General features: G+C 38.1%; 2 protein-coding genes across 4 annotated transcripts in view; one reads left to right on the top strand and one right to left on the bottom strand.

Annotated features, from left to right (window-relative positions):
* Window positions 1-260: 260 nt before the first annotated feature.
* PAIP1 (poly(A) binding protein interacting protein 1) lies at window positions 261-26659 on the bottom strand. Of its 3 annotated transcripts, none has more exons than XM_014884272.2 (12): window positions 26415-26659; window positions 24975-25091; window positions 21489-21670; window positions 16822-17010; window positions 13398-13510; window positions 10149-10260; window positions 8463-8588; window positions 6251-6357; window positions 4161-4278; window positions 3975-4029; window positions 3287-3380; window positions 261-1650 (listed from the first exon to the last, which is right to left on the bottom strand). In XM_014884272.2, exons 2-12 carry the CDS (start codon window positions 25003-25005, stop codon window positions 1557-1559), a joined length of 1221 nt encoding a protein of 406 aa, XP_014739758.1. In that variant the 5' UTR covers window positions 25006-25091; window positions 26415-26659; the 3' UTR covers window positions 261-1556. The 3 variants fall into 3 exon arrangements, with proteins under 3 accessions (XP_014739758.1, XP_014739759.1, XP_014739757.1); XM_014884273.2 differs by having other exon boundaries at window positions 26411-26626; XM_014884271.2 differs by lacking the exons at window positions 24975-25091; window positions 26415-26659 and adding an exon at window positions 23093-23331.
* The window catches only part of NNT (nicotinamide nucleotide transhydrogenase), a 41247-nt gene continuing 40289 nt past the window's right edge, over window positions 26638-27595 (top strand). Inside the window, exon 1 of the mRNA XM_014884270.2 lies at window positions 26638-26741. The gene's annotated coding sequence lies outside the window, so the exon portion shown is untranslated. The remainder of the gene's footprint in view (window positions 26742-27595) is intronic.

Genomic DNA, 27595 nt, shown 5'->3' with positions numbered 1-27595 from the left:
ATATGTATTTGAAAGTCATCTAGCTTTCACATTTCTAGTTTCTGAATTTTAGTCTAAAGATTTTGGAATGCTAAAACAGTCTTTATGAACATAATGCATCTTGATACATCTTATTATTCCAGCAAGAATCAAAAGATAATCGTCTCTGCAACTGTGTATTTTGAAGAGAAAGGAATGCTCAGTGAAGGAGAGATAGAAGATAAAAAATCGTTTTTGTTTTAAAGCAAGAAGACAAGGTAGTGATATTATACCAAAGGAAATTAAGCTAGTTAAATTTTATTTTCCAAAACTCCGACCTAAATAGGTATGTTAAATAAACACCAGAAAACAGACACTGCTTACTCTACTAGCAGATGCACAACTTATTTAACTAAACAAATAACAGTGAAATATTATCAGAATTATTTACATGCATATTTACAATGCGTGTTCTTTAGAGTAGCTAAATGTTGGGAATACTTGTGTTTGTTTTTGGTAAGGATTTCTACTCAAGTCTAACCAGCAACAGGTAACAGGAAATAATTCAACCAAGTTTGGCAACAACAACAATGGAGTATCCTAGGAAAACTAACATGATTATATGGAGTCAAAAAAAAAAGCAGTTGGCTTCAGAATGTTAACCTTTATGAAATATGTGAATTTACTCCAACTACAAAATTAAATCAAACTACATAAAATTAGAAGAATAAAAGAAAGTTACAAGAGTTGTGAAAGGTTAGACATGTTAGATACATTACCGGAAAAAAAACAACAAAAAAAAGCACTGCACATACTCTTGAGAAGCATGGTTTAGAACATAACTGTATTACTATTGCCTTGAAGAACACAACAAATCACAGAATAGCTTTTTCTTGTAGATTCGAAAATAAGCTTATCTGAACCAAAGATCTTGAAAGCACCTCACTTCCAAAATACTGCTTGCTTTTTCACATATCAACATGTAACATATTTATTCCAGGAAAAAAGAAAAGTCCCGACCTCACTGATGTGTGTTTTGAAAGAAGAAGGAAAAGGAAATGAACAAAACAAAAACTCACACACAAAACTTTCACAAGCCACTTTTCATGATTGTGATATACAGAAAAAAATTTTCGTGCTTATTTGGATCATACTCTTCTTGGGGGTAAGTGGAGGAAGTAAATGCAAGATATATCGTATATGGTAAATAGGATGAGAAAATCCCAATATATACTAAAGCAAACAAGCAAGCAAATTCAGATTATTGTCTCCCTTTCTTCCACAAGGGAAGTTTTATGGGACATATCCCCATTAAGTTTTAATTTCAATTATAACTTTTAAATATTTTTTATTGCAGCCAAAACATTGTTCAAAAAACATTTTTTCACAAAATAAACTATGATATATATACACAACATTTTAAGTTACAGGGCATAAGTTTACAATTTTTGGCAGATTCTGTTAAACAAAATGGAAATTGTGTAACTTTAGTACTTGGAGAAACTCAAGTTTCTCATTTTGGTACAAATGTTTTGTGTCCCCCTTCACTCTAAGCATACCTAAAGTAGTTAAATAAACTAACATTAATACATAACATCTCACTGTTTTCTCTTATGTTCTGATTCTAGACAGAATTTTTCATACGCTTCTTCAATTTCTGGATCCATCTCATCATCAATCTCATCAAAATACCTGCAGGGGAAAAAAGAAAAAAAAATTCACCAAAGGTGTTCAGTTTACATACAGATTTTCAGAGTCAACAGATTTTTAGAATCTGTGTAGATGTCAAGAAGCTTTAAAAATAATTGTTATTTATGACATTTTTGTAACGAGACTGAAAAGTAAAAAGTAAAGGGTACTAGAAAAACAAATAAACAGAAACCTCAAAGCAGCACAGATATGTACAAATACCTACAGTGTTTGCCACCTTTTTTAGATCTTATGCTGCCCAGTTTAAAAGACAGAAATAGTTCCCAAGATGATAGAAAATGCAATCATGACATCCAAGCTTCCTAAAATTTAATAATGCATCTGTACTGATCCATTTAGAAAAAACATAACTACTATTATATCAGTGTAATTTTGATTGGTCGACATCCTCATTCAAAGACAGAATACATCAAATACAGAAATGCTACATTCCTGTTTGTTGGTATGTAAAAGAAGGCCATAGAAAATATGTAAGAAAAGTTTTTTTGCTTCAAAGTGTTGTGCATCGAGGGAGCAATCTATGTATTTCTCATTTGTTCCTCTGTCCTTGTAGAAGTGTAGTCTTCAGAAGAAAGAGCCCTCACACAGAACCCTCCTCCCTCATGTCAGTCACGAGAAATGGCTGACAGAGAATCAGCAGACATTTGTCTAAGCTTTTCTTAAACCCTCAACAAAGAAGGTTATAGTCACCTTGCTTGAAGGTTGACTCAGTGTTCTACATGTCACTCTTAGTATTTGCTTTGTTTTTTAACTACTGTCTGTCTCCAATGTGCATTTTTCTTCTAAGCAGAGGTTCACATGGGTCTTTTTTTTCCCTTCAGTATGAGCTTGTTGATTTCTGATGACATATCTAATATATCTTCCAAAGGTCTTGACATTCCCCTCAGCTAGGTACAAACTGAAAGTTTTCTAATTTACTAAAAAAATACTGATCCAGGTCTGCACACTTATCACACATAAATACAACACTGAAAATGTTCTTGTGTGCCAAATCATGGTCCGGAAGTCCTCCTTTGTGAGCATAAAGCTCAGAGCGATTTATATTAACTCATATTTCTTCTACTTATTTAATATATTTCTTACTTATAAACTGGCGCCAAAAAGTTAGACTATATTCTCACCTATTGCTTTTCCTTTTGCCATTAGGTTGCTTTTCTTGCTGTACAGGAATACTGAGTAGCCCTCTAATTGAAGGGAATAGTACTTAAGCTTAGGAGAGAAAGTTAACACTTTCTCCCTTTGAAAGACACTGGAAATTCAGTAATCATCTCTTGCTGGGATGTTCATGCACATCAATCAAACAAATTTAGGTTGCCTCACTACAAACACTTGAAGGCTTGGTGCTTCATTTTGCTTGCCAATTTTTTTAAAATACAGAAGTATGTATGCACATGTGCATAAACATCTGAAATGTAACTACCATACTCAGTAGAATAAACATGAAATAGGTTTCAAACTTGTGTGATTAAAAATCAATTTAAACCCAAATACATCCACTGTAGAACTAAGTAACAATTACATTATTTAGTTTCACTTTTGTCAACATTGGAATCCTAAGTCTACACTATCACAGTAAAAATATTATTTAAAAATTACATCACTAAAAAAGAAAACATACAGCTCTCCAGGTCCTGAGAGATCTGCTCCATTTTCTTCATAATATGGAAACAAATCCTCTCTTTCAAGCAGCTCTTGGTATTTTTCTTGATAATCTGGCAAAGTAAAAATGAGTAACAGATTAGTCCTCTAGATAAACAGAAATATATGAAATTTGAAAATTGGCTGTTAACGAAACCATAAAATGCAGGAAACATATTAATAGGAAAAGCTCGTTCTACAGTGTTTTCTCCGGACATGAATGAATATCTAGGAATGATGCCTAAATTCTCACAGAACTGTAAAGGTAGTGACAGATATCTTTACCTCAAATGATGTTATGCCACCTTGTGCTTAGATCACAGATAAAGAAATCAAGGATTTTGATTTGATTTTGATACGAACAATGGACAAACAAAAGAAGACTTGAATTTGGCTTTCTAGAGACCAAATGCTGTGGACTACTGAACAAATTCTTCTGACTTATATTAACTCAAATGCATATTCTCCATTTCAAACATCTACCTTCTTTAACACAGAATAAATCATGTACTCCACCAAACCAGGAATTCAAGTAGAATTTTGTCTTTTAAGTTGCATAAGTTTCAGATTCTTGAAGAATAACATTTTATGTTATTCAACAGGCCATAAACTTAACTACAACTTTTTAAAGAAGATTGAGAGGCAGGTAAGCTAAACTTGTGCCATACCTGGGTCTGCTGCAGTGAAAGGAACACCATCAGAAGTGTAAAATGTTGGTTCATTCTAAAAATGAAGACATACACAAAGTTATACGTTTTCAGAGAGAAAGAGTTGTAGTGTTGAGTAATACAATTGTCTGTGAGTCAAACCAAATTCACATTACATTAAAGACTGAAATGTCCATTTATTCTTACCATAAAATAGTTCGGGTCATTTTCAGGGGTAGCTTCTGCATGTGGAGTTGTTCCATGAACTCTTCCCCAGTTACTAGATCGCAGTTCTACTAGTTTCAGAAGCATATGTTTCACATCTCTGAAACAGAGAAGCACAACAAAAGTTAGAATGTTTTGTGCCAAGCAAGAAACTTGGCTTATCTTATTGCGCAAATAAAAGATAGTTAAATCCATTCAAAAAGCAAGTTCAAGGACAAAATTTGGTCCAGTGTGCAGATGATTTTGAATTCAATTTTACAACTGAAAGCCTACTTTTTATGTGTCAGTTATGAGATATTCACCCTCTCTACTTCCTCTGCTTTAAGTAAGGAGCTCATATGAGAAAGGAAATTGCTGTAGTTTTTATTGAGCTGCCACACCTTGTGGTACAAGTTGAAGAACAAATTCCTTTTTGATAAAAGGGTAATACCGGGAAAAAAGGGAGATGATCTTCAAATTTTATTTTAATTATCTGTTCTATGCTCCTAACTTTAGTCCTCTTCATCATACTGAAATGTTTTAGTCAAAAGTAACAAACAATGCCCACAGTACATTAGATACCAACACCCATTTCATGCTGAAAGTAAGAGAAAATGCCTTCTTCTTTTAAGCTAGTCTATGGAGAAGTGTATCATGAAAGAATACATAAATAAATAAAATTTTCAGTTATTTTCCCAGCTGAAATTGATGCCGAATTGATTTTTGCCCTTTTTTCTTTTATATATTCTCTATGTTATTTACACGTGTATTTGTAGTTCTGTAGCCTACTCCAGTATTTGCAGATAGCATTTTATCTACTCTATTAGACAGCAAGACAAAAGAAATTCCTTAGCCGTCCAAGGTTAGATTCTCTGGGAAGCCAAGGCTAAAACTAGCTCTCCCAGACACATTTTCATAAACGAAGTTTAGTTGCTATCTAAGACGGGGGGAGGAATTCAGAAAGGGTTTCTCTGGGGGGGATATTAGCTCACCACTTATGTCTCTACCTGGGGATCCCTGTCAGTTATGCTAATTTGCTAAACACAGAAATTGTATACGCCTTATGCTGAGTGTTCATCTTCAGTGCTTTTCCACCTACTGAGCTGTGCATCTAAGGATCCTTAGAAGGATAACCCCTTTTTGTCACCCAGCTGTGTCTGGCTCGTGATTTTAGGACCAGTGAAAAGGCATCAAAATTAGTTTGTTGTTCTATGTCTTTGAAGCCTCAGCTTGTGCCATCTGTTTTGGTTCCTGAAACAGAAATTTCCTCATCCTCCTTGGGGGCAGCTCAGTTACAACCCACAGATGTTATGAGCTACTCTTGGCCTCCCTCCATATGACAAGAGATCAGTGTCTGAGCCCTCTACAGGTTTTTAGTAATTTTACAGGAAGATGAGGATGAAGCACAGGAGAATCAGATAACCTCATGCACACAAGTAGTTTTATGAAAATGTTATAATTAGTCAACCACTAATATATTAGTAATGCATTAGTCAACCACTCATTTTTATCCAGATTAAAGCTCAGACCTTGCCAAAAAGGTGTGCTCTCCAGAAAAAAAAAAAAAAAAACCAACCAAAAATCAAACCACAAAGTATATTTCATTTTGCCTTTACATTTATAATAATTTGTACGTATTTAATACTGCTACATATTTAGTACTGTTTGCTGTTTGTATGCACTTAATTCTGTACTCAATTCAAAATTAAAAGTATAAACTTTGAGATACTACTCCTATTTTCTTTTTGTATATACTTGCTTTAAGAGCCTAAAGCACTTATTGAAGATATGAAGACCTAATAGCTTAAAAAAACCCAACCAAACAGTGGCATTTGAATCTCTATTAAAAACTAAAATACCAAAACCCACCCTAAAACAAAACCAACCCAGCTGCCAAAAAAGCCATGTTACCCTTCAACTGAAAAACACCTTTCCTTTTTTTTTTTAACATGGAAAATGACCTACACATCACATTAATTTTCATAAATATAAGTTTCAAAGATAGTTTTTTGGACCTGTTCAGTATAGTTGAAGATTTTTCAAGGTGTTCTTTTTGTATAAAAAAACCACTGCACATAAATTTATCTTCTCACCTGCTACAGTTGGCATCCAACACAACATTTTCAATTCTCTGAATAATTTCTTCCATATCATTCTTTCCTTTTTCTTTCCAAGCATCTTCTAAAACAGAACCTGTCAACTAAAGACAAGGGATTAATATTTTTTAAAAGAAAATTAGAAATTCTTAATAAACATTCACCTTAAGAAATTCTGTAACAATTCATGACAATTGGACTACCTGATGGCTGATGGTCCCAGCTGCCTGTATCTCTTTGCTAAACAGATTAATAGACCTCATAAATAGTTTATTTTAAACTACAGACAGTATAGGAGCTCTATGTCCAATATTTATGTTACCTAGAAGTTCACAGTCACTTGTTTCCGTTTTGAAATTAGTTCGAAACAACTCTTCAGTGACACTGGTTGGATCTTACTTGATTTAAGTACATACTACCATCCTCTATTTCCATTACGTCTTATTTTTGCAGCTGATTCCACCAGTTTACATGACAACAGTAAATACTTAATTGAACTTTAGAAACATTTCAGTCAACTTGGTCAGCATCACACATGCCAGAGAATTTCATCTGGGTATATATAAAGAAGACCAGAATTATCTGAAGAAGCCAACCTGAACTTTAATACACAAAAGTTTATGAGGCTAAAGCTGCTGCCAGGAAAGCTTTAGCAGCAGTCAGTCTAGAGCAGCTATGCATGAAAGCCTTTTACTACAATAATAGGTACTTCATTGCCCAATAGTTGCACAGGAGGAGTTAAATCAGAAAAAAAATAGTTTGCCACTAATAGCAATCTCCTCATCATAAATACTACATGATCAAAAATGGAATGGTACTAGATGATAGAAAGGGATAAAGTCCCAAGAGAAAAGCAAGTATATTGGTCAGCATTTGCCTGCCATTCATAGTATTCCAAAGTGGTTTTACTGTAATCCTGGATAATTAGGTAATAGCATCAAGATTAATTAAAATTAAACATATTGCACAGCAAACAGAGAAAAAGCTATATCATGTATTAAACGGAAAAGATAAAATGAGACCCTTATTGCTTCAGTAGTGAAACTACTGAAGGCTTTATGAGGTAGCCCAGTCTAGCTAGACATATACTCAACATTTGCAGATACTGGAAAACATCAGAAAACACTTGCATGTTTGTTCTGTAACTTTTAGATACAGCAGTACATCATAAAACAATTTAGGTTTTCTTCTTTTATTTTTACAGATTTTCTTCTTCTCTTCTTCTTTACTGCACTGTAAAGCTTCCTGATTTGTGTATTGCTGCTTAAAAAGGTTCTTCAGTGGGCCTTGCCTCAGGGAAGAACTGCCAACATAAGGACAGACCACAGGACTGAATGTGCTCATTGAGCACAATCTCACACTTGCTGTGTGAGAAGCAACCTCCTTAGACTTCCAAACTTCATTTGAAGGTTTTAAATTTAAAAAAATCTCTCTTCCCTGCTCTCTGTTTATGATACCAAAAGAAGATGTCAGAAATGAAATTCAAGATAGAACAGTCTGAGAAGCAGTGGAGTATGAGGAAGGGTAAAGAATGAAGAAAAACAAACAAGCAAACCAAAAATCTTCAGAAAAATACTGTTTAGTACTTAACCTTCATTCCCAATTTAAACTGTTTTCTCAACTACAAGCATAATGATGCCTAGAAGAGCTTCTCCTACATAGAGGCTAACCATTTTATAAGAAAATGTATGGGTTATGAGCAAAGAGGTTTATTTTCAACATGAAAGAGAAATCTATATATTTGGGCAGTAGTAATGACACAGACAACAGAGAATGAAGTAACAGATATTAAGAACCTTTTGCCACAGAAAGTGGTGGACCCCAATGGCCAAGCATCCTTCAGAGCACAGACTGTACCTAAGATCTCACAATTCATTCAGATTGGTTACAGTTTTGTCCCACACCAGAGGCAGCAAAATGAGATCTAAAGGAAGCATTTACTCCTTTGCACCTTAACTTCAGTTTTATTGCTCATTTGTACACAAATGGCCTTGAATTTTTTTTTTAGAGCATCTTGTTCCTTTTTTTACTGGCTCAATTTCCTAATGGCACTAAGGAAAAAAAAAAAGTAGCTTGCTCTGCTAATACTGTAATGCATAAACCCCTATAAATAGTTCCTCATTTGCAATTTACCCTACTATTCCCTACATTAAACCGAGGCAGTTTAAAAAAATTTAATTATTTTTTTCTTGTAAAACTACTATCTCACCTTCAGCAGTTTCACTGCACATATCAAATTACTGTCCACAGGATTAGAGAAGAGTGCATTCAGTAATTCCCGAAGGCCTTCTTGAAGAATTTCTGCCCGTGTAACCTGTCCCTTTGTTCCTTTAATCTGCAAAACATACACAAACCCCCCCAACATTTAAAAGACTGAAGTTTTAGAAATTAATTTAGGTACATTTTCTCCCTTGAGTGCTGTATTATTTGGTTTGTGATCAATATAGTTGAGCTCTACATGCCATATACTGTAATAATTTTAAAACACAGACTTCCATGGAATCATAGAATGGTTTGGGTTGGAAGGGAGATTAAACATCATCTAGGTCATCATCTACCTCAATCTGCTGACCATACATCTCCTGCATGTTATGTTGAGGTCCTCATCCACCAACACCCAAAACCCTTCTCAGCAGAGCTGCTCCTGTCTGATTCTTCACCCAGCTGGTATCTGGCCCAGATGAACACCTTGCACTTGGCCTTGTTTGCATGGTCCCACCTCCCAAGCCTCTCTTGGTCCCTCTGGGTGGCCTGCCTACCCTCCAGCACAGTGACTGCACCACACAGCTTGGTGTCAGCAGAAAACTTACTCTGAGTAATGTCCTTACAATTCCGGCATAACAATGCATATCTAGAGTTTTGTTTAGCTGCTAACAGAAAAGAAAAGCTACCAAACACCTGCCTAATGGTCAAAAAAACAATAGATTCCCCATTCTCTTTTCCACACTGCATTACATATTCTCTACAGCAGTGGTAGCTTACTTCTAGAAGGCAGTCTTTATATAATTAAAAAATTACAGAAAATTATTTAAAACCAAATGGTATACTCCAAGGAATATGGTATACTCTATAAATGGACAACTTCCCCTGTTCCAAAGTTGTTGAAAATCTTCCTTTTTTCTTCTAGCAAGTGAAAAGTAGATTTCAAGGACCACTTATGGTCCAGAAATGGAAGAGTCAGAGAAGGATTTTCCTCATGCCAGCAGAACATTTTTATAGTGTTTGTTTAAATCAAACCACTGAAATAATCAAGTCAAACGTATATTTTTAACTACACCACAGCAGGAAGTGAACTTGGTGAATGCACTGGCATAAAAATAAAAAAAAATTACACATTTTTGTACATATCACAGATACAGAAAACAAATCTAAATCAAGGTTGCATACTTCATGCATAAGCCAATGACTCAACCATCAGAAAAAATATCTTTAAAAGTCTGCATTTTTAATTCCTCATTGTGAGGATTTTCACATCTGTCTCAAGGGTTTGTTAACACCTCTTATTAGTACCTGAATACTGAATTACATGTGTTATTGATCCTGATCTGGTTCTGCTAGGCATTTAATAACATTTAATATGTTGGTTAAGTATAGTCATCTGGAGGTTTTGCCAGTAAAAGAAAATGCCAAAAGCTTAATTTCAAAGATGTTTGTGGTTGATTCTTCCCACAAATTCTTACACTTCAGTTTTACACATTTCTCTTCTAATGATCTTGTCCTTTTTTGTTTTTATGTTTCTTGGACATATGCATTACAATGAAACTGTTCTAAAATTCTTTTACTTTACTACCCTCTGCCTTTAGAAGAACACTTCAAATTATAGTCCATTTCAATGTTTACCTACACACAACAAAAAATTTATGAAGAGCCATGTGATACCCAACTTTCTTCTTACCTCTAGGTTAAGATAAAGTTCAGCTAAGAACAGCACAAAGGCATGAAATTGTTTTCTAGTAGTCTCATCCCCTTTGGTAGCTTCATCTTTGTTTTCATACTCTGTTCGACACCTGAAAAAATTAAAACACAATTATACCACCTGTAACCGTTCCAACATACATAACATGCTACTCATTTAGAATGCTGAGAACTTACAAACTGCATGAAAACTGTTACATGCTGAATGCTGGGATGTATGATGTGTGAAGGGAATGAGAGGCCTTCACAAAGAAACAGTGGATTTGCATTCTTTTAGACGAACACATATGATTACATGATTATGTCTTTAAGCACTGAGATAGCTGATGCAGCAAAATTAAATAAAACAACTTAAAACATGTAGAAACGATACAGTTACACAATTTTGCAATTGAATGAGGGTCCAGAATATGCAACAGTAACAGAGGCAGCCGATGCCCAAAGAAATGAAGTAGACATGTACCCCTCTTCAGGGTGCTTACCACATTGTCTTAGATGCCTTTGCACTTATTTGATAAATTCTTTGTCTTGCCATGTTAAGTGACAGTGATACATAATTCATGACACAGAGCTGAGCAGTGTTATGTGACACTCTAGAGGGAAGGGATACACAAGAGGGACCCTGACAGGCTTGAGAGGTGGCCCTGTGCAACTCATGAAGTTCAACAAGGCCTAGTGTAAGGTTCTGCATACGAATCAGGGCAATCCCAAGCATTAAGAACAGCTTAGGCAGGTTGAGAACAGTCCTGCCAAGAAGGGCTTGGGGTGTTGGGTGATGAGATCAATGTGACAGTGCATGCTTGAAGCCCAGAAAGCCAGTTGTATCCTGCAACCAGAGCAGTGTGGCAGCAGGTGATGATGCCCCTCTGCTCTGCTGAGACCCACCTGGAGCACTGCATCCAGAGCTGGGGTCCTCTGAACAGGGAGAACACAGACATATTGAATGAGACCAGAGGAGGCCACTAAGCTGACCACAGGGCCTGAACATCTTCCCTATGGGCACAGGCTGAAAGAGCTGGGACTGCTCAGCTGGGAGAAGAGAAGGCGTCAGTGACACCTTGTAGCACCTTCCTGTACCTAAAAGGGGCCCACAAGAGGGTGGGTTCACATGGGCGTGTAGTGACAGGACAAAGGGGAATGGCTTCAAACTAACAGAGGACAGGTTTAGATTAGATATGAGGACGAAATTTTTAACTGTGAGTGTGGTGAGGCACGGAGCAGATTGCCCATAGAAGCTGTGGATGCCCCATCCCTGTGTTTAAAGCCAGGCTGTATGGGGCTCTGAGCAACCTGGTCTAGCAGAAATTTCCCTGCCCAGGGCAGAGGAGTTTGGAACTAGATGATTCTTAAGGTCCTTTCCAACCCAAATAATTATATGATTCTGTAATTTAAATATAAATACTAAAAATACGATTAACATACTATGGCTGTGAAGTAATTTTTCTAGTATTTAGCAACTGTGCCAAAGATACACAAGTTTACATAACAGTACGAAAAAAAAATTAAAAAATATTTGAGATAAAAGGAAACCCAGACAAATTTTAATGTATTCTGAATGATTGTGTAATGGATTGAGAAATAGTGGAGAAACTTAAAAATCTTAAGAGCTGAAATACAAAACTTCAGGTAGGAACTTCTCTGTGGTCACATTATTAGGTTGTTTGTCTGCACACACCTTCCCTACTTCCAATTTCATTCTATATTAGCAAGCAAAACATAACCAACCTTAAGTTAATGGCTTCAGGATGTTAACATTAATGTTATCTATTGGATTTGCTTCAAAACCAAGAACTAGAAATTGCAACATTAACAGAGATTTCCTTTCATGTTCAAGTAACACACAGTTAAAAAAAAGCCCCTGCAATAACTTTGAAAAAAAAAAAAGCCCAAACAAACAAACAAAAAACCTCAACAAAAACAAAAGAACCCCCCCCCCCCAAAAAAAAAAACAAAAGAAAAACACACAAAAAAAGGAGAAAAATTAGTATTTTCAGCTTCTGCATGCCCTGGCTTTAGCTGCTGCTTCACAGTGTTTGCACTACATTAAGGAGTCTTCTGCTTCTCACCCTGCCAGCGAGGAGGCTGGGGTGAGGATGAGGGGAGATGCAGCTGACCCACGCTGACCACACAGGTATTCCATGGCATGTGGCCTTATGCTCAGCATACAAACCAGGGAGAAAGCTGCCTGGGGGCCACGCTCAGGAGCTGGGCATCGTGGGTGGTGAGCAATCGCATGGTGTGTCTCTTGTTTTGCATATGCTAATTCTTTCATCACTGTTTTTATATTTCCCACCCTTTTCTGTCCTAATATAGTATCTTTGTCTCAGCCCATGAATTTTAGTTTTTCTGCCTCCAGTTCTCTTGCCTATTTCATTGGGAAGGTGGAGGAAGTGAGTGAGGGGCTGCAAGCTGTTTAGCTACCTGCCAAGCTAAACCACAACATTACACTCATGATAAAAGACCTTTGGAATGCACTACGGTAAAAGTTTATCACACTTCTGCTGGACTAGAGTAAAAACTTTTCAAATAAGAGGCAAACCAGATGATTAGAAAGCCAAATATCTTTAAACAAAAAAACCCTGCAAATTTCTAAAGAATTCTGAAGTGTCCAAGTACAGCACTTCTTCAAATGTCATGTAGTAATATTTGAAAGGATATATAACAATTTCAAAATGTTGCATTTTTGTCAACTACAAAGTCTAACCATTAAAAAGCTAAGAAATCTGCAGTAATTGAAACTGAAGAAATTTATCCTTCTGGATTTTACACATCTATTTCATAGATACAAAGGCAGTTAGCCAATCAGTGAATAAACCTTACACAGCAATTCCAGGCAAAAAAAAAGAAAAAGCACTAAAGAAAAAAATCCACAATGTAAAGCCAAGTGTCAAAGGACAAGGACAGTACTTATATGTGCATTTAGTATACTTTTGAAGTAGATTAACTTTCCAATTTGCACTATTTTGGGGATCAGTCTAATATACTCAGTTCAAAAGATCCCACAGAACTTCAAATGGAGTCCTATTTTTATATCTAAAAATATTAAAATATTTTAAAATGCATCTGTTCAATACTCAACACGTACCTATGTTTTGATACTCTTCAATCTCTACTACTATTTTAAATAAGTACCTCTTTGTATGCAACAAGTTTGTGTATTTTGAGTTAACATACAAACCAGAAAGATGTAACTGAAGAGAGTAATAGGCTTAAAGTGACTGATACTGACCTTTGAAGCAGAAGTTGACGGAAGTTCCCACTTTGTGGACTAATGGTTAGATGGTGAGAGAGATAGTTACACAACCGTGCTCCCATGTATGAAAAATTTGGGACAGATGTGGCCTTCCAAAATAAAAATGGAAAAATAAATTATTTCTGAAACTAATGATTAGGTTATCAGGAAAAAGTTTTAAAAGTTAAATTTTTAAATTTTTTTAAATCCATGCTTTATGTTGATTAGACAACTCAAGAGCAGAAAATTAATGATTAATAATTGCTATCCATGTTCAATTTTCTATTGCTTCAACATTTTGCTATATGGATTTCAGCAGAACTTAAAAGTTCATTATACTGTGATTCTGTGGCTCGAAGGAAACAACCACCATTATGCCATGTGTCTTCATGTAACTCTACTTCTGCACTGTGATTTACAACTAAAGAGTGTCTCAAAGTCACTTACAGACTGCTCATACAAAAAAATCAACACTGGACATTAAGACACCTTTTCAAGTACACATACTCCCTCAATGAACAATGAGTACATTCAAACTAAATCATAAAAAGTTGTCTTCTTTCAGTCTATAAGCTATTTATTCCATAATCTTTTTTGCAGTGGTTAATATCCAAAGAAAGAGTGTAAGAACATGGCAAGTAAAGAGAAATACTTTCTCCCATACATGCTCCAACACTTTGCAGAAACTACACCATTACAATGAACAGCTCTTGATGGATTCTTTTTTTTTAAGAGCAAGTCCTGTACTAAACATCTACATCTTTGTCACCTGAAAAAAGGTGGTAGGAATGATGTTGTCTAAAAAAACTTTTGCTTTAATCTGATAATTCAAAATTTAAAGAGGTGGCAATTTATTACTGTTCACTCATTTTCAAGTCTCTCTAATAGTGCCTGAATTTCAGATTATTTCTTAGATGCAGTTCCAGTGAAAACAGGTTCCACTGCAAATAACTTCACCAGCTCAGCCCAAAAGAAAATGAGGATAATAACTCAGCAAACTTCTCCTTTGGCTTTATCATCTTTGAATTTTTGTTTGACATCCTGATCATCAATCAGTGCTATAGATATGTTTACATGTTTGAACTGTTCCCACATGCTTGAAAAAAAAAAAGTCTTGCTAATGCTCTTACAGGTAGAGAAAAATATGTAACTCTACTATGTGCACAGAGTTGCTAGGAAAAAAATTAAGTGTCTTTGGAAGATACAACAAGTCTAAGTAATTAAGATAGACAAATGGAATTCACTTTCCAGTAAGAGGCATGTGAACTACTTAGAACGATTGGTGCTTTGGTTCAATCAGTTGCTCTGACTAGAAGAGGTACCCGTTTTTTATAAGGTGACCCTTTTTAATACCTCTTCCTAACCAAAAAACCCCAACTCAACAAACTCCCAGCAAACAAAAACTTTAACACCCAAACACCTACACAAACTCTTCAAACCTCATCTGTACTTTTTAAACATTATCTTCCTTCTTAGTTGGTTTGTACTTGTGGTTGCACCAAACATTGGAATAATTAAATTTTAGTTATTATGATCTGGTGTAGGACACACAGGCAAAAAAAAAAAAACACAACAAAACCACCCTTTATCTTCCTAATAATAAATCATTACATTGCAAAATCATATGCTTGGAACAATTATTGCTGGTAACACCACTTTATCTCCAATTCAAAAAAGTCACAATCTAAGCATGAAGGCTAATCTACCAACACATATCTTGAGAAACTCTAGTTGCTCTAACAGGAACAATCCACTGCATTAACTAGACAACAGTAAAGGTTCTTAAACTATGAAGTCAGTGTCCAGCTTTTGGAAGACAAAAGAACTCTGTTCAGACATAAATAAGAACATAAATATCTAATTGATATTTATAGACAGGCTAAGATACCTTACAGAGAGGTGAAGGGAGGACCCTCCAGGACGTGGGTTTTTGTCATTTCACTATATTTTCTTTGCAAACCTAGCAACTGTAAATCTGCTTAGTTGGGTCAAATTTGTATCACTGAAGCAGGTGCTTATAAATTTCAGCAATTTTAATTGTTTCATGAAAGGCTGGGAGACAAATATTTGAGCCTCTGCTCAAGACAGAAAAATAATAAGGCTGTGCTTAAACACTATGCTAGCCTGATACAACATATCTAAAATTAGATGCTTTTGGATAGTAGTGTAGCTTTTTGGTATTAAGCTTTATTTTTCATGTAGTTTCAGACAAGCACTGAGCTTCTCAGTTGAGGAAATCACAGTACACCCTAATGCTGAACTTGTTTTTAAAGGGGAGCAGAGAGGAAGAGGCAACATTAAAGACTTCTATTAAATGAGAATCAAAGTATTTAAAATAGAGGAAGTTAAAAATAGCATAAAATCCTCTTTTTTTCCTTCCAATAAAGTTATGTGGAATATCTATCCTCCATGGGTTCAAATAAAGAATGGGAAAATGATGCTGCCAAATGCAGCACAGGTGATCATCATGTCTAACTAAACTCAATTAAATTTGCATTAATTCTGTATAATAATGAGAAACCTGAGACTCTACAGTCTTGTACAATGACCAACCAGTCATTCTACTTCTACATACACGGGATTAAAATATTCTGTAGGTATCTGCACTTGAGTAAAAGTCTGCATTCAAGGTAGAATTTGAAAGCAACAAACCTGTGAAAGGGTGAAACACCCAAGATAATAAAGAGTAAGCCAGAAGCATGGCTTCATTCTCTGCAGTGAGCCCAAAAGACAGTAACAGCAGCTCATTTGCTAAGCAACACATATCAAGCTATTCTTTCCAATGGCTCCCCCAATTAGTGCAGAGTTCAGCTCAAGGTCTCTGTCCTCATTACCATGGCCATCAATGGGACTGGACTTAGTTACCCTTGGAGGAGCTTTCCTTTTCTCCAATTATGCTGTTCTGAAATAGGTATATTTCAAATAAAGAAAAAAACTGGCAACAAAGAAGCATTTCACAAAGGGTGGTGTGTATAGTAGGTATGAATTTAACTTTTTAAACACCTATGAATTAAAATTATCTTAGGACTATAAAGAAAATTTTTTGCACAAGAGAATGAAAGTGTTCAACATTGTATAAATTTCTTCAGTCTTTAGTATATAAATACAGAAATTAAAATAGAACTTCCTTTAATTAAGTACCCTAATTTCAATGGTAGTATGTTACCCAGGAGATACAAACACACAACAAAGGAAACAGAGCAAATTGGGAAAATGTCTACAATTCAGGCATCCCAAATCTGAGCTACCATTTCAATTTACTGAGCAAAATCCTTCCCTATATATTTTAGTCTAAAAGGAAAAAAAACCCAAATCATTAAAATACTACATTAATACAATTACGTAACGAATACTAGAATGCCTATCTAGGACACTGTGTAAGAGAGGCATAATGTCCACCTTGTAAGACAGAATACATTACCTGCTGATAGATGAGCTCAACAAGCTCTTGCAAAGCTTCATCTGCAATAACCCAGCCATTCAGTGTTTCAGCAAACTGCTCTATTTCTGTTTCAAAACAACCTGGTTGCTCCGTGAGGTGATTTAGGAAGTCTTGTACATATTCTGCCAGAGTCAGATAGCCATCGCATCTATCGTCAAAGGAGGAATCCTGTAGAAGTGAAAGAATATACCAACTACTTAAAAACAACCTTGAATAATTGGTACACCTTCTGTGTCCAGAAAGAACCACACAGCCCTTAGTTTGGAGTCTCTGACTACTTGATAGAGATCTTTATTACACAGTTCACGTCAACGTTTTTACAGAGCATAGACTCAACACCTCCTGGAGTGTAGACCTCAGAAACCTCCTGCAGTCCAACCACCTTAAGAACCAGGCAAAGTATTTTTACAGATATTAGGGTCTCCCAGTAAAATACATAAGAAGATGGATTAAAAAGAAGTAAGTTTCCCAAGTTGGTAGCCAGATTAACTAACAAGCAAAGTAAGTTTGTCTGTTAAGGGTAGAACTACCAAACTCAGGCTCAACATCCATTCCTGGTGTGGACACTAACTGTACTGTGGATTTATGAACCAAAGAAGGAAAAATAATGGAAAATTTGAAACAAAGTATTTTGTGCTTAGACAGTGTGTATAATGCTCCAAAAATATGCAGAAGGGAGAGTAATTAGAGAAATACAATAAATACATAGTATTGTTCCCATGTAAGAAGTATAATCAGAAAAAATGATATTTTAAAGTCAGTGTATTTGCATCTCTTGGCAAAAGATGAAAGATTACAAGGAATGAAATGAAACTATTCAAATTTACAGCCACTGAGGTTTAAAACCAGACAAGACAGTAAACACACTTGCTCTCTAAAGAGAGGAGGGGCTACTCAGTATCACTTTATTGATATTTATGCTCTCACCAATGGGACAGAAGAACACTAATTTTGTCCATTCAGAAATGAATCTATGTGAGAGTATCTAAAGCCAATACTGTTCCAGATAATTATAATGCTGAAAAGCATTATACTTTGTGATGCCACTAGTAGTAACACAGTAGAAATAAATCACTTTGTCACACTACAAAAAAGATTTTGTATAAAGCACCTCGACAGATTTCAGAAATGCAAGGAGCCTGAAGAGGCAGTTGTAAAAAAATGACTTACAGTTACCAATTCAGGACATAAGCGTAACACAAAGAAAATCAGAATTCTCAACTGTTCTACCATTTAAAAATGTTTAAAGGGTATCTACAGTAAAGCTGAGCTAAAATGATAAAGCACTTTTTCTTTATTTAGTGTATATAAATATATTGACAAGGATTATAACTATATTCTCCCCATCTCCCTTCTACTCCCTTAACAGGGATTTTTCATTACTTTGACTTTGAAATGCCTGTCTCTCCTCTACTGAGAAGCAACATGGATCTGTGAAAGTTTTCTAGATGGGTATGAACTATGAGAAAGACAGATACACATTGTTGAAAATCACATCCTGATATTAATTTCATTACTTGTGAAGACTGTACAGATAAAAAATGCAGACTTTCCAAAATCATTCAGACATGTCATAAGTTAGTGAGGTGGAGCACACATCAGTGTAACAGAAGTAAAACTAGAAAGATTTCCTATGATGTTTAATTAAGTAGAAGATATGCCAGTTAATAACACTAAAGTCTATATAACTCAATATTGCCCACCAGAAATAGGAAATACCATATAGGCTTATGGAAATAGAGGCAAATTAGTCCATAAAGCCTTTGACAGCTTGAGGATTGGAGCATGGGCACTTCAGAGGTCCTTTCTAACATAAAGTTTTCTATGATTCTAATGGCTTAGAGCTTACAAATTGAAAAATCAAAAGTTAAAAGGCCTATATATGACTTCCTACATACTCTGCTTCACTAAAGGAAATCAACATTTATAAGGCAATTTCAAACAGCCCAATAGGAGTTCTGTACAATAAATTTAAAACTAGTTTGTTTCACAGAACTATTTATTACATTACTGTGCAGCTCCTGCAGCTTGATCACATACAGCTAAACTAGCATCTCTCCAAACAACCTGTCTGAAAACTCTCCAGCCAGGCTGCAGAGCATGCAATTGCTGTAGGCTAGTAAAAGAAGCTGCTCCTTCTGACAGCCATCAGATCGTTACAAGATCCTCGTTCAGGAAGGGATCTTCCTCTCACACTCACTTGGCAAGAATCCAGTCTTGGAAAACATCCTTGTTTTGCAAGAGATTTGCAATTTGGTGTAATTTGGTAATTACACCATTTGGTGTACTGGTGTTCCTGTTGTGTATTCTTACTTCCAGTTTATAATTAAGATTCTAAACACAGAGAACTAAACTCTGTACCATATTCATCTACCCGTACTAAACATGCAGCTTCAGAAGAAGTCTAGGTTTCAGCAACTATGCCAGGGAACAGAACAAATGGGAGAGAAAAATGAGTACTTTAGAAATTCAGAAATATACAACTTTACTAAAATTATTTATACTTGATACTTAAAAAACTAAATAAATTTAGCCCAACAGCTTCTAGACATAAAATACTTGCATATTTCATTGTCAGATTTAAAAATTTAACAAAAAGGGGAAACCATGCAATGTATCAACCCAAGAAAAACAAAGCAAATGGCTCTTGATTATTTTTCAAAAGGAGTTGGCTATCAGAAGCGTGTAAGATTACACATCTCTACAAAGTTATAATTTAAAGCCACAAAAGTCAACTAGAAATTTTCTGTTAATTTCAATAAGCCAGAGCTCCTGTTTCTTTCTCTAATCTTTCTTCAAAGTCCTAGTGAAGTTTTTCAGAAAATTCTAGTAAACCTTGTAAGCTGTACTTCTTAAACCATCTTCATGGGTAATGGAAAGTTTTGAGCATCAAAAACTGGAAAGACTGGAAATTAACTGACCCAATAGCAAGTGTTACATGGATAGACACAGTAATTATAATGGTGCACAATTAAACAAGAAATCAACACTATTTTAAAAATAATAAATGTTTTTTGCTATTGCAAAACAACTGTGCATTTTATGAGAGAAATATCATATTTCAGATCTAAAATTCAGGGATGTTAATAAAATTAGTACTTTCCAGCTTTCATTTAAGTAAAAAAAAAGTTTCTCAAAACTCTGTTTTGATTCAAATTTTAAAACTCATGGTCAAAATCAGTGTCACTGTAAAGTGTGCTAAATTTCTTATTTTTATTACATGTGAGCCCTGTTTATAAAATTCCTTCAGTTACTAAATTAGAAAAAAACAACAGATTTTGCAATAGCGAAGGATAAAAGAAAAATACCACTGTTTTATGCGTATCATATTCTGATTAAAGTCTCTGCAACATGTTTTCAGAGGTATTTTTATTAATAGATGAGTCACATTCATAGCAGATTCCAACAACATAGCAACCAGGAACTCCCACATGCTCGTGTGTTTTTGCAAAACAGCCGAAAAGCAACATTGTTGGCATTGAAACTTTGCAGTTTTAAGAGTGCACTATGTATGCTATTGGGAAGGTTGTTTGGGTTTTCTTCTTAATCTTGAAACTGAAACACTTTATTTATGGAAAAGATGTAACCAGTGCTGGGTCAAAGGTTTTTTTCCCCCAAGATTATCAATTCACCAAAGCACGTTCACATTGGCAGTGTTAACAGCTGTATATTGGTTGTGGGCTTTATAACACAGGAGAATAATTATATTCAGTAAACAGGCAAAGCTGGTAACACTAAGGTAACATCAATTTTACTGGTCAGGAAAAGATTTCAAAATGCCAAACCACCACATTTAGCATTCTAATGAAGTATTTTTCTACCAGTTATTAAGAATCTATTTGATTCAGCATTCCTTTTTTATAATCACTTGATTATACTTGTAGAAGTTCCCACCTGTTTAGATATAGTACCAGAGTCTGACTGCTTGCATAACAAAAGGATATTCCAAGAATTCACAGAGATCTTCCCTGGAGTAGAGTTACTGAAACAGTAACATGGAAGACAATGGAGTAGAAAATAGAAGTACCAGCTTTTATTACATGATGCATCTACAAATGGCTGTACCTTCTTATTAGGTGTGTGGGTAGGTAACTACTAGGAATGAGTCTAACACTTTTTTGCCCTTTGGTGATACACCACCACTAAAGGAATTAAGACACATGATGGTACACTAGCTTAGGCACTCATGACGAATAGTACCTGTGGCACAGGAAATTCAGGAAAGACAAAGTCTGTGCTCAGAAAAGCTAAAGTTCAAGCTTTTTCCCATTCTTTATTAAAAAACCTGTGAATTTTGCATAAAAGTGAAGCTACACTTTCACTTAAAATACAGTATAGCTATAACCACAACAGAAGTAGTCACCAAAAAAACAGTTTATTCTCATGTTGGATGTAACCAGTGCCTGGTGTAGTCAAAAAGGAATGTAGTTATCTGCAGCAAGCTTTGGCAAAATATCCCACAGCAGAGGGTCTCACGTATATCATAATATTCACCCATTACTACTTAATATCCTGGCTGCAACTCTGGAAGCTATCAGCAAATACAGAATTCAAATTTTATCTGACTTAAAAGATATCAAGAAAACATGATTAACTTGAATACAAGTAAATTGGCACATACTAAGGAACAAAGTTACAACACTCACTGTGAAATTCTGATTGAAGTTCTGGTTGTATCCTGGTGGATAAAATTCAGGTGCTTTAACAGACAAGTTTGACGTCACTACAGGATCCACAGCTGACTGAGGTTCAGCCATTTCTGGTCCAGAATCAAGAACTGAAACTTTATCTTGAGATCCAGATGGAATTCCTGTCTTTTGCAGGTGTTCTGAAAAATTTTTATTAACAGCTTGTCTTAGAAATCACTAAACTAGCATGTATTCACACAGAGTAAACACAGAATATATATATATATATATTTTTACTTAAACTATGGTTTTACTATAAATATACTTCCTCTAAATACATAGGTTTTATTGCTTATTCTTAGGTATGAATATTCATTTAAGCACACTCTAGATGTCTTTCTACACGATAGAAAATAAACTGTGTTCATGTGCAGGTGACAAAAAAAAAGAACAGAAGAAGGATAAAAACCTTCTTTTCCATGTAAACACATTTTCTAAGAGTTAGCCTAAGTAATTATCTGCTTATAGTACATTTGATAATCTGGAGATTTTTTCACAGATTTTAGATACGAATACAAGACACATTTGGAAGGTCAATAAATGACAGGCATCACTCATTTTTATCAACACTTATGTTCAATGAAACGCTCAAGGGTACTTGGCTATTGTTGTTCTTATATACTATTTGCCAAAACATCAAATTTAAGTATTTTTAAAACACTATTTTCCAAATCTCTCTTTACAGAGTAGCTTGTAAGTTTATTGAAAACAGAACCTGATACCTACCTGGAAAAGCTGACCAACAAACATTGCTTTGTGTTACTGTTGGGTTAGGTGATGGGTTTTTTTGTTGGTTTTTTTTGGGTTTTTTTTTTTTTTTTTTTTTGGTTTGTTTGTTTTTTGGGGGTTTTTTGTGGTTTTTTTTGCAAATAGGATGGAATTCTTCAGTAGGGGGAAGCCTGAGACCTTCTGCAGTCAGATTAACAGACGGATAAAAAGCATACTCAGATGTGGGGGCATGAGAGGGGGAAAGGAAAGGACCAAGAGTATTGTAAGCAGCTCCAATACATCACATCTGTATCTGGTCGAGGCCCACAACCCAGTATGCTGGTTTCAGCTGGGATAGAGTTAATTTTCTTCTTGCTAGCTGGTACAGCACTATGTTTCCGATTCAGTATGAGGCAAGCGTTGATAACATGGGTTTCCCGTGCTCTGATGGTGAGCAGCTGCATAAGAAGAGGGGAGGCAGCAAAGACTGGACAGCTGACCCGAACTAGCCAAAGGGATAATCCATACCAAGAATGTGACGTTCAATATATAAACTGGAAGGGAGTTGGCCAGGAGTTGCCAATTGTTGCTGGAGGACAGGCTGGGCATCGGTCAGCAGGTGGTGAGCGACTGCACCGCGCATCACATGATTCTCTTTGGTTTTCTTCCTCCTACCCCTCCCCAGTCACCCAGGTATCCGCGGCCCCCAGGGCTCACCACGCGGACCCGGCCTCAGCGCGGTGCCCGCACCGCACACCCTGGAACGGGACCGCGCTCCCGAGGGCAGCTGCCGGTGCCCCAGCGGCGCCGCGAGGAGCCCCGCGAAAAGAAAGAGCGGGGACAGCAGCCCGTACCTGCCATCCCGGTGCCCAGGGGCGCCGTCTTCGGAGGCCGCAATGGTTCCTGCTGCGGGAAGAGGCCGCCCGGCTGGTGCTGCTGCTCCTCGGCCGAGCCCGAGCCGCGGGACGCGCTGCCCACGGGGCGTGCCCCGCCGCCGCTCTCCGGCGCTCCGCACCCGCGGCCCCGGCCGGCACCCGGCGTTCGGTCGAAACTCTCCGACATGCTGAGGCCGGGCGGCTCGGGCGCTCATGGGAGGGAGGAGCGGAGCGGAGCGGAGCGGGGCGGGCCGGCCGCGGGGGGCGGGCGGAGCGCGGGCCCGCCCCGGCCCCGCACTTTCGGTTTCACCCCCGCGCAGCGCCGCGATGGCCGCGCCCGCCCCGAGCCCGCGGCAGCCTGGAAACAGCGTTTCCAAAGGCACCGTCTTCCCTGCGCCTCCATCTCCACGGTAACGAGCGGGGCGAGGTGACCATGGCAGGGCCAAGGCTTCAGCTACAATGGAAGAGCTGCAGCCACAGGTGCATCACGGCACACTGTGCATACATAGCTGTTTCCACCAGAAAGGGATGGAAAAGCTGCAGGCGAAATTCTAAATTTAACCCCATAAAATTAAGCCTCCATATTATTGTACAGTTAGGGCTACTTAATAAAATGATATTTGTTCAGAACGATATATTTTCATGTATAATTTACACATAACAAATGCTCTTCCGATTTAATGTTTAACAATCACCTTCCATGCCAATAGGAACCAACTGCAGAACATGGTCATGCAATGCCTAATTTTATCACATAAACTCTGAATGCTTCAACTCACATGTCCATTAACAATTTAATTCATCTATTCTTCTTCATTTTCAGTCCAAAGTCTTGCTCTACTTGTTTTGCAAACTCTGTGTCACAATAAGCTTTCAAGACGAGGAGGGCATGTGTGATCTGCTGAAGGAGTTTATATTTTGTCTCCCTGAACAGTCTGGTATGTGCTGCCCTTGCCACTTGTTCCTGCCACAGACAAAATCAAAAGATTGTGTGGCCTTGGGTCAATGTTCACCACTCATGAAGGAGTGGAAAAAATATGTATGAAACATTATTTTAAAAAATCAGAATAGTGTTGTCTTGTATTAAAAAAAAAAAAATTGGATTGTAGAATGGTGCCTTTAAAAGTCAAGTTCCTATTGGGTTTATTATTACATGTTACCATTTTCAATTATTAACAGGGGAGGGGTAGGGTATAAAATATTTCTTAGTTCCCCAAGGCATGAATTGGACAGATTTTTGGCGAGATAAAAAAGGTGGCCAGACATTAAAGGTGTCACAAGTTAAAATTAATGAGGCTCATGGGGAAACTGTTTCTAGGCAACCCTTCTGGAAATATAGAATGGTAAACTAATAAATCTATACTCTGCAACTGGAATGAGAGCTGATGCAGAATGTTTTGAATGAGTCTTAAAAAAATTATAATACTTCACTTGTGTAAACCATTGTCAAAACTAATTTAAGTAGTATTACCAGTTCTTTAAAGATCACAAATTAGCTTCTAAATTTCTACATTAAAAATATTCAGTGTCCTTGTGTTATTTCACCTCCAGTTTTAATACCTATATTGTGACCTCTGTCCACATCTGTAGACTTTGCCTAACCAGGAGGAGAATGAAAAGCTTACATTAATGTGAAGATGAAAGATTAAATTCTCCATCATTATATACTGGGATCACTTTTGAATATGCCAATCTTTCAAGTTAGCAAATCTCATTCTTTAAGGCATACACCTAAGAGGAATTGAATGCCTTAAGTTACTGAACAAGACAAGTTTTCAGCTTTGGACATAAAAGTGAATTCTTTTCACTTCACAGACATTTTATATTGTATTAATTTAATGACCATTTGACAACTACTTACCATTTAAAGTAGAATGTGATCCCAAATCCATATTTTTCTTACAGATGAGCTACTTAAGTTTGCATTAACGTAGTTGTGTTTGCTTGAGAACCAAATTTCCTCTCCTAGTGTAGACACCTAAAACAAAATTAAGAAAAATAATCAGGTAGTTAATTCCAAAATGACAACCCTCAAATACTACCTACAACAGTGCACCCCTTTAGACTGCTTAACATTATGCTTAGAATGTTTTGGCGTGAGGAGCTGAAGTCTTAAATTACTTCAAGCTTCTGAGACCACACAGCAGAACCCATGAGATCACTAGACTAGACAGACCTAAAGATCCAATGATTAAATGGATTGAAACCTTCCCCAAATACAATTATGAACACTTCTAGGCAGCCACTAGGAGATACCTGCTTTGTCCTTAGTGTCTTACCTAATAATCTAAAACTTAGTTCAGAACCAAATCCACACACACCTTCAGTGCCTGGTACCGAGAAGTCACACACTATAACCTTGTCACTATTCAGAACACAGGCATTTTTACATGGTCTATTTTTTTTCTTTTTAATGCTGATAAAGTATTTCTAATCAGAAAAAAAGGAGAAGGCTGATTCTAGCTTTTGAAGTGTAATTTATTGTTAATAGCTGGAATTATTCCAATTGCTACCATACTAATGAGGCATGTTGTTGTAGAAGTCAATGGTTATTGAGCCCAAAACATAAAGCACAGGCATAATCTCTAGCTCTAAAGCTTTCACACGAGCTTATTTAAATGCACAGTGATGAACATTTAGTAGTGGAGTATTTTATTAGTTACTCTCAAGGTAACTCTCGTGTTTCTAGCGCTTAACTTGACTTGCTAAGTCACCATTTACAAGTCTGGAAGCTGTGTGACACCTCCAGCAACATGTAGTTTGCATGAGCAGCTACACAGACTTAAGTAAATTTAAAAAAACCCCAAACCAAAATATTCCTAACTCATACATGGAACCCACAGATCGTGTGAAGTAAAACAACATTCAGGATCGTGTGAGGACAATAATGGAGGCAAAGGGCAGTGTGGCTGCTGCCCTCTGGAATTGCCTCTCCAACCCCATGTGCTCTTCATCCAGCCATGCATTATTTCAACAGCTATAGAATCACAGAAGCACAACATCGATTAAGTTGGGAAAGACCGCTGAGATCATCGAGTCCAGCCTACGAGCGAACATCACCACGACAACCAGACCATGGCACCGAGTGCCACGTTCAGTCTTCCCTTAAACACCCCCAGCGACGGAGACTCAGGCAGCCCATCCCAGCATATGATCACCCTTTCTGCGAAGAAATTCCTCCTAATGCCCAAAGTTGACACAGCTCCCCGTTTTCTGTTCCCGTACCGCACCTACCACCAGACACCTCGCTTCTTTATCACGCATTTTAAGAAGTAACAATAATGAAGAAGACATCACCTACGCGCTATGGCGTTAGCCCCACGTCCAACACGCGCGTTTCGGCACGTCTCCTCGCCGGCCCGACCTTCTACTCTCCGCCGAGCCAGCCAGGGGAGGTCCGGCACGGTCACCGCGTTCTGCCGCTGCCGGCGCCGCGGGCTCGGCCGGGACCGCGCACCCCGCGCCGCCGCCCCTCAGACGCCGAGTGACGCGGCCGCCCGACCCCCGCGTGCCCCTCAGTCCTTCCGGGTTGGCGGGCGCGGGCCCACCCCCGCCCCGCCCCAAGGTCGGTCGGAGCCGCGGCGGCGGCACCGCGGGTGTGAGCGCGGCGTCGTGTGGGGCTGCGGCGGTGCGTGTGCAGGGCTGTGTGCGGGACTGTGTGCAGGGCTGTGCGTGGGGCTGTGCGCGGGGCTGTGTGCGGGGCTGTGTGCGGGGCTGTGTGCGGGGCTCGGCGCGGAGCTCGGCGCGGGGCTGAGGGAGGAGCGTCTGAGGGGCTCTGTGTGGGGTTGTGCGCCGCGTCGTGAGGGGCTGCGCCGGCACCGCCTCGTTCTCCCGGTGGGTGCGGGGCCAGCTGCTGGTGGGGAGCAGGCAGCGGTGTCCCGCTGCCGGGGGGAAGGAAGGGGAGGGAGCGTAGCAGGACGGACCCGCGGGAGGAGGCAGGTGGCTCGGAAAGGGGCCCGCGGGAGCGGAGCGGGGAGGTGGCGGCTGCGGGGTGTCCCCCGAGCGGGACAGTGCGTGGCGGGGGACGAGGGGCGAGCCTCCCGCCCAAGGTCATTCGGTGGCCGGGCCTATAAATAGCGGCGGGAGAGAGAAGGGGCCTCTGCCGCGGGGGCCCGGCGGGATTCCGGGCGAAGAGCACATTCCCGGCTCCCCTGCCCGCTGTCCGGCGTGTCCCGCCCCGAGTGGGTGCTCTGCTGAGCCTCACAGCCTGCAAGTTTGTGTCCCACCCAGGGTGACTCCTGAAGGAGCTGTGGCGGGGATTGGAGTCGTTTGTTTGGTGCCTTGGGGCACCGCGGTTTTCCCGTACCACAGTTCCTGTTTTAAAGCAACGGTGTAAAGAGAAAATGGCCCTAAGTCGCAGAAATGCGATTCCCCAGGTCGGCTGGTCAAGCCACTTGCTGTGATTAAGAGCTGTCTTACTTAATTTGGAAAAAAAAGAGATTTTGTTTTCTAGCCAGAAAGATAAAGGTGGTGAGGAATGAT

The sequence above is a fragment of the Sturnus vulgaris genome, chromosome Z (genome assembly GCF_052056855.1).
Source record: "Sturnus vulgaris isolate bStuVul1 chromosome Z, bStuVul1.hap1, whole genome shotgun sequence".
Classification (NCBI taxonomy): Eukaryota; Metazoa; Chordata; class Aves; order Passeriformes; family Sturnidae; genus Sturnus; species Sturnus vulgaris.
Note: the sequence above shows the minus strand (reverse complement) of the source record. Positions and strands in the feature narration are given on the sequence as shown.

Excerpts from the sequence above, each read along its gene's own strand:
- PAIP1 (XM_014884271.2), bottom strand. The coding sequence starts at position 23,300 with ATGTCGGAGAGTTTCGACCGAACGCCGGGTGCCGGCCGGGGCCGCGGG. Across the intron at positions 6,358-8,462 it reads GTGCAGTGAAACTGCTGAAG|TTGACAGGTTCTGTTTTAGA; the intron begins GTGAGATAGTAG and ends CCTTGTCTTTAG. Across the intron at positions 4,279-6,250 it reads TTGGATGCCAACTGTAGCAG|AGATGTGAAACATATGCTTC; the intron begins GTGAGAAGATAA and ends TCTCTGTTTCAG.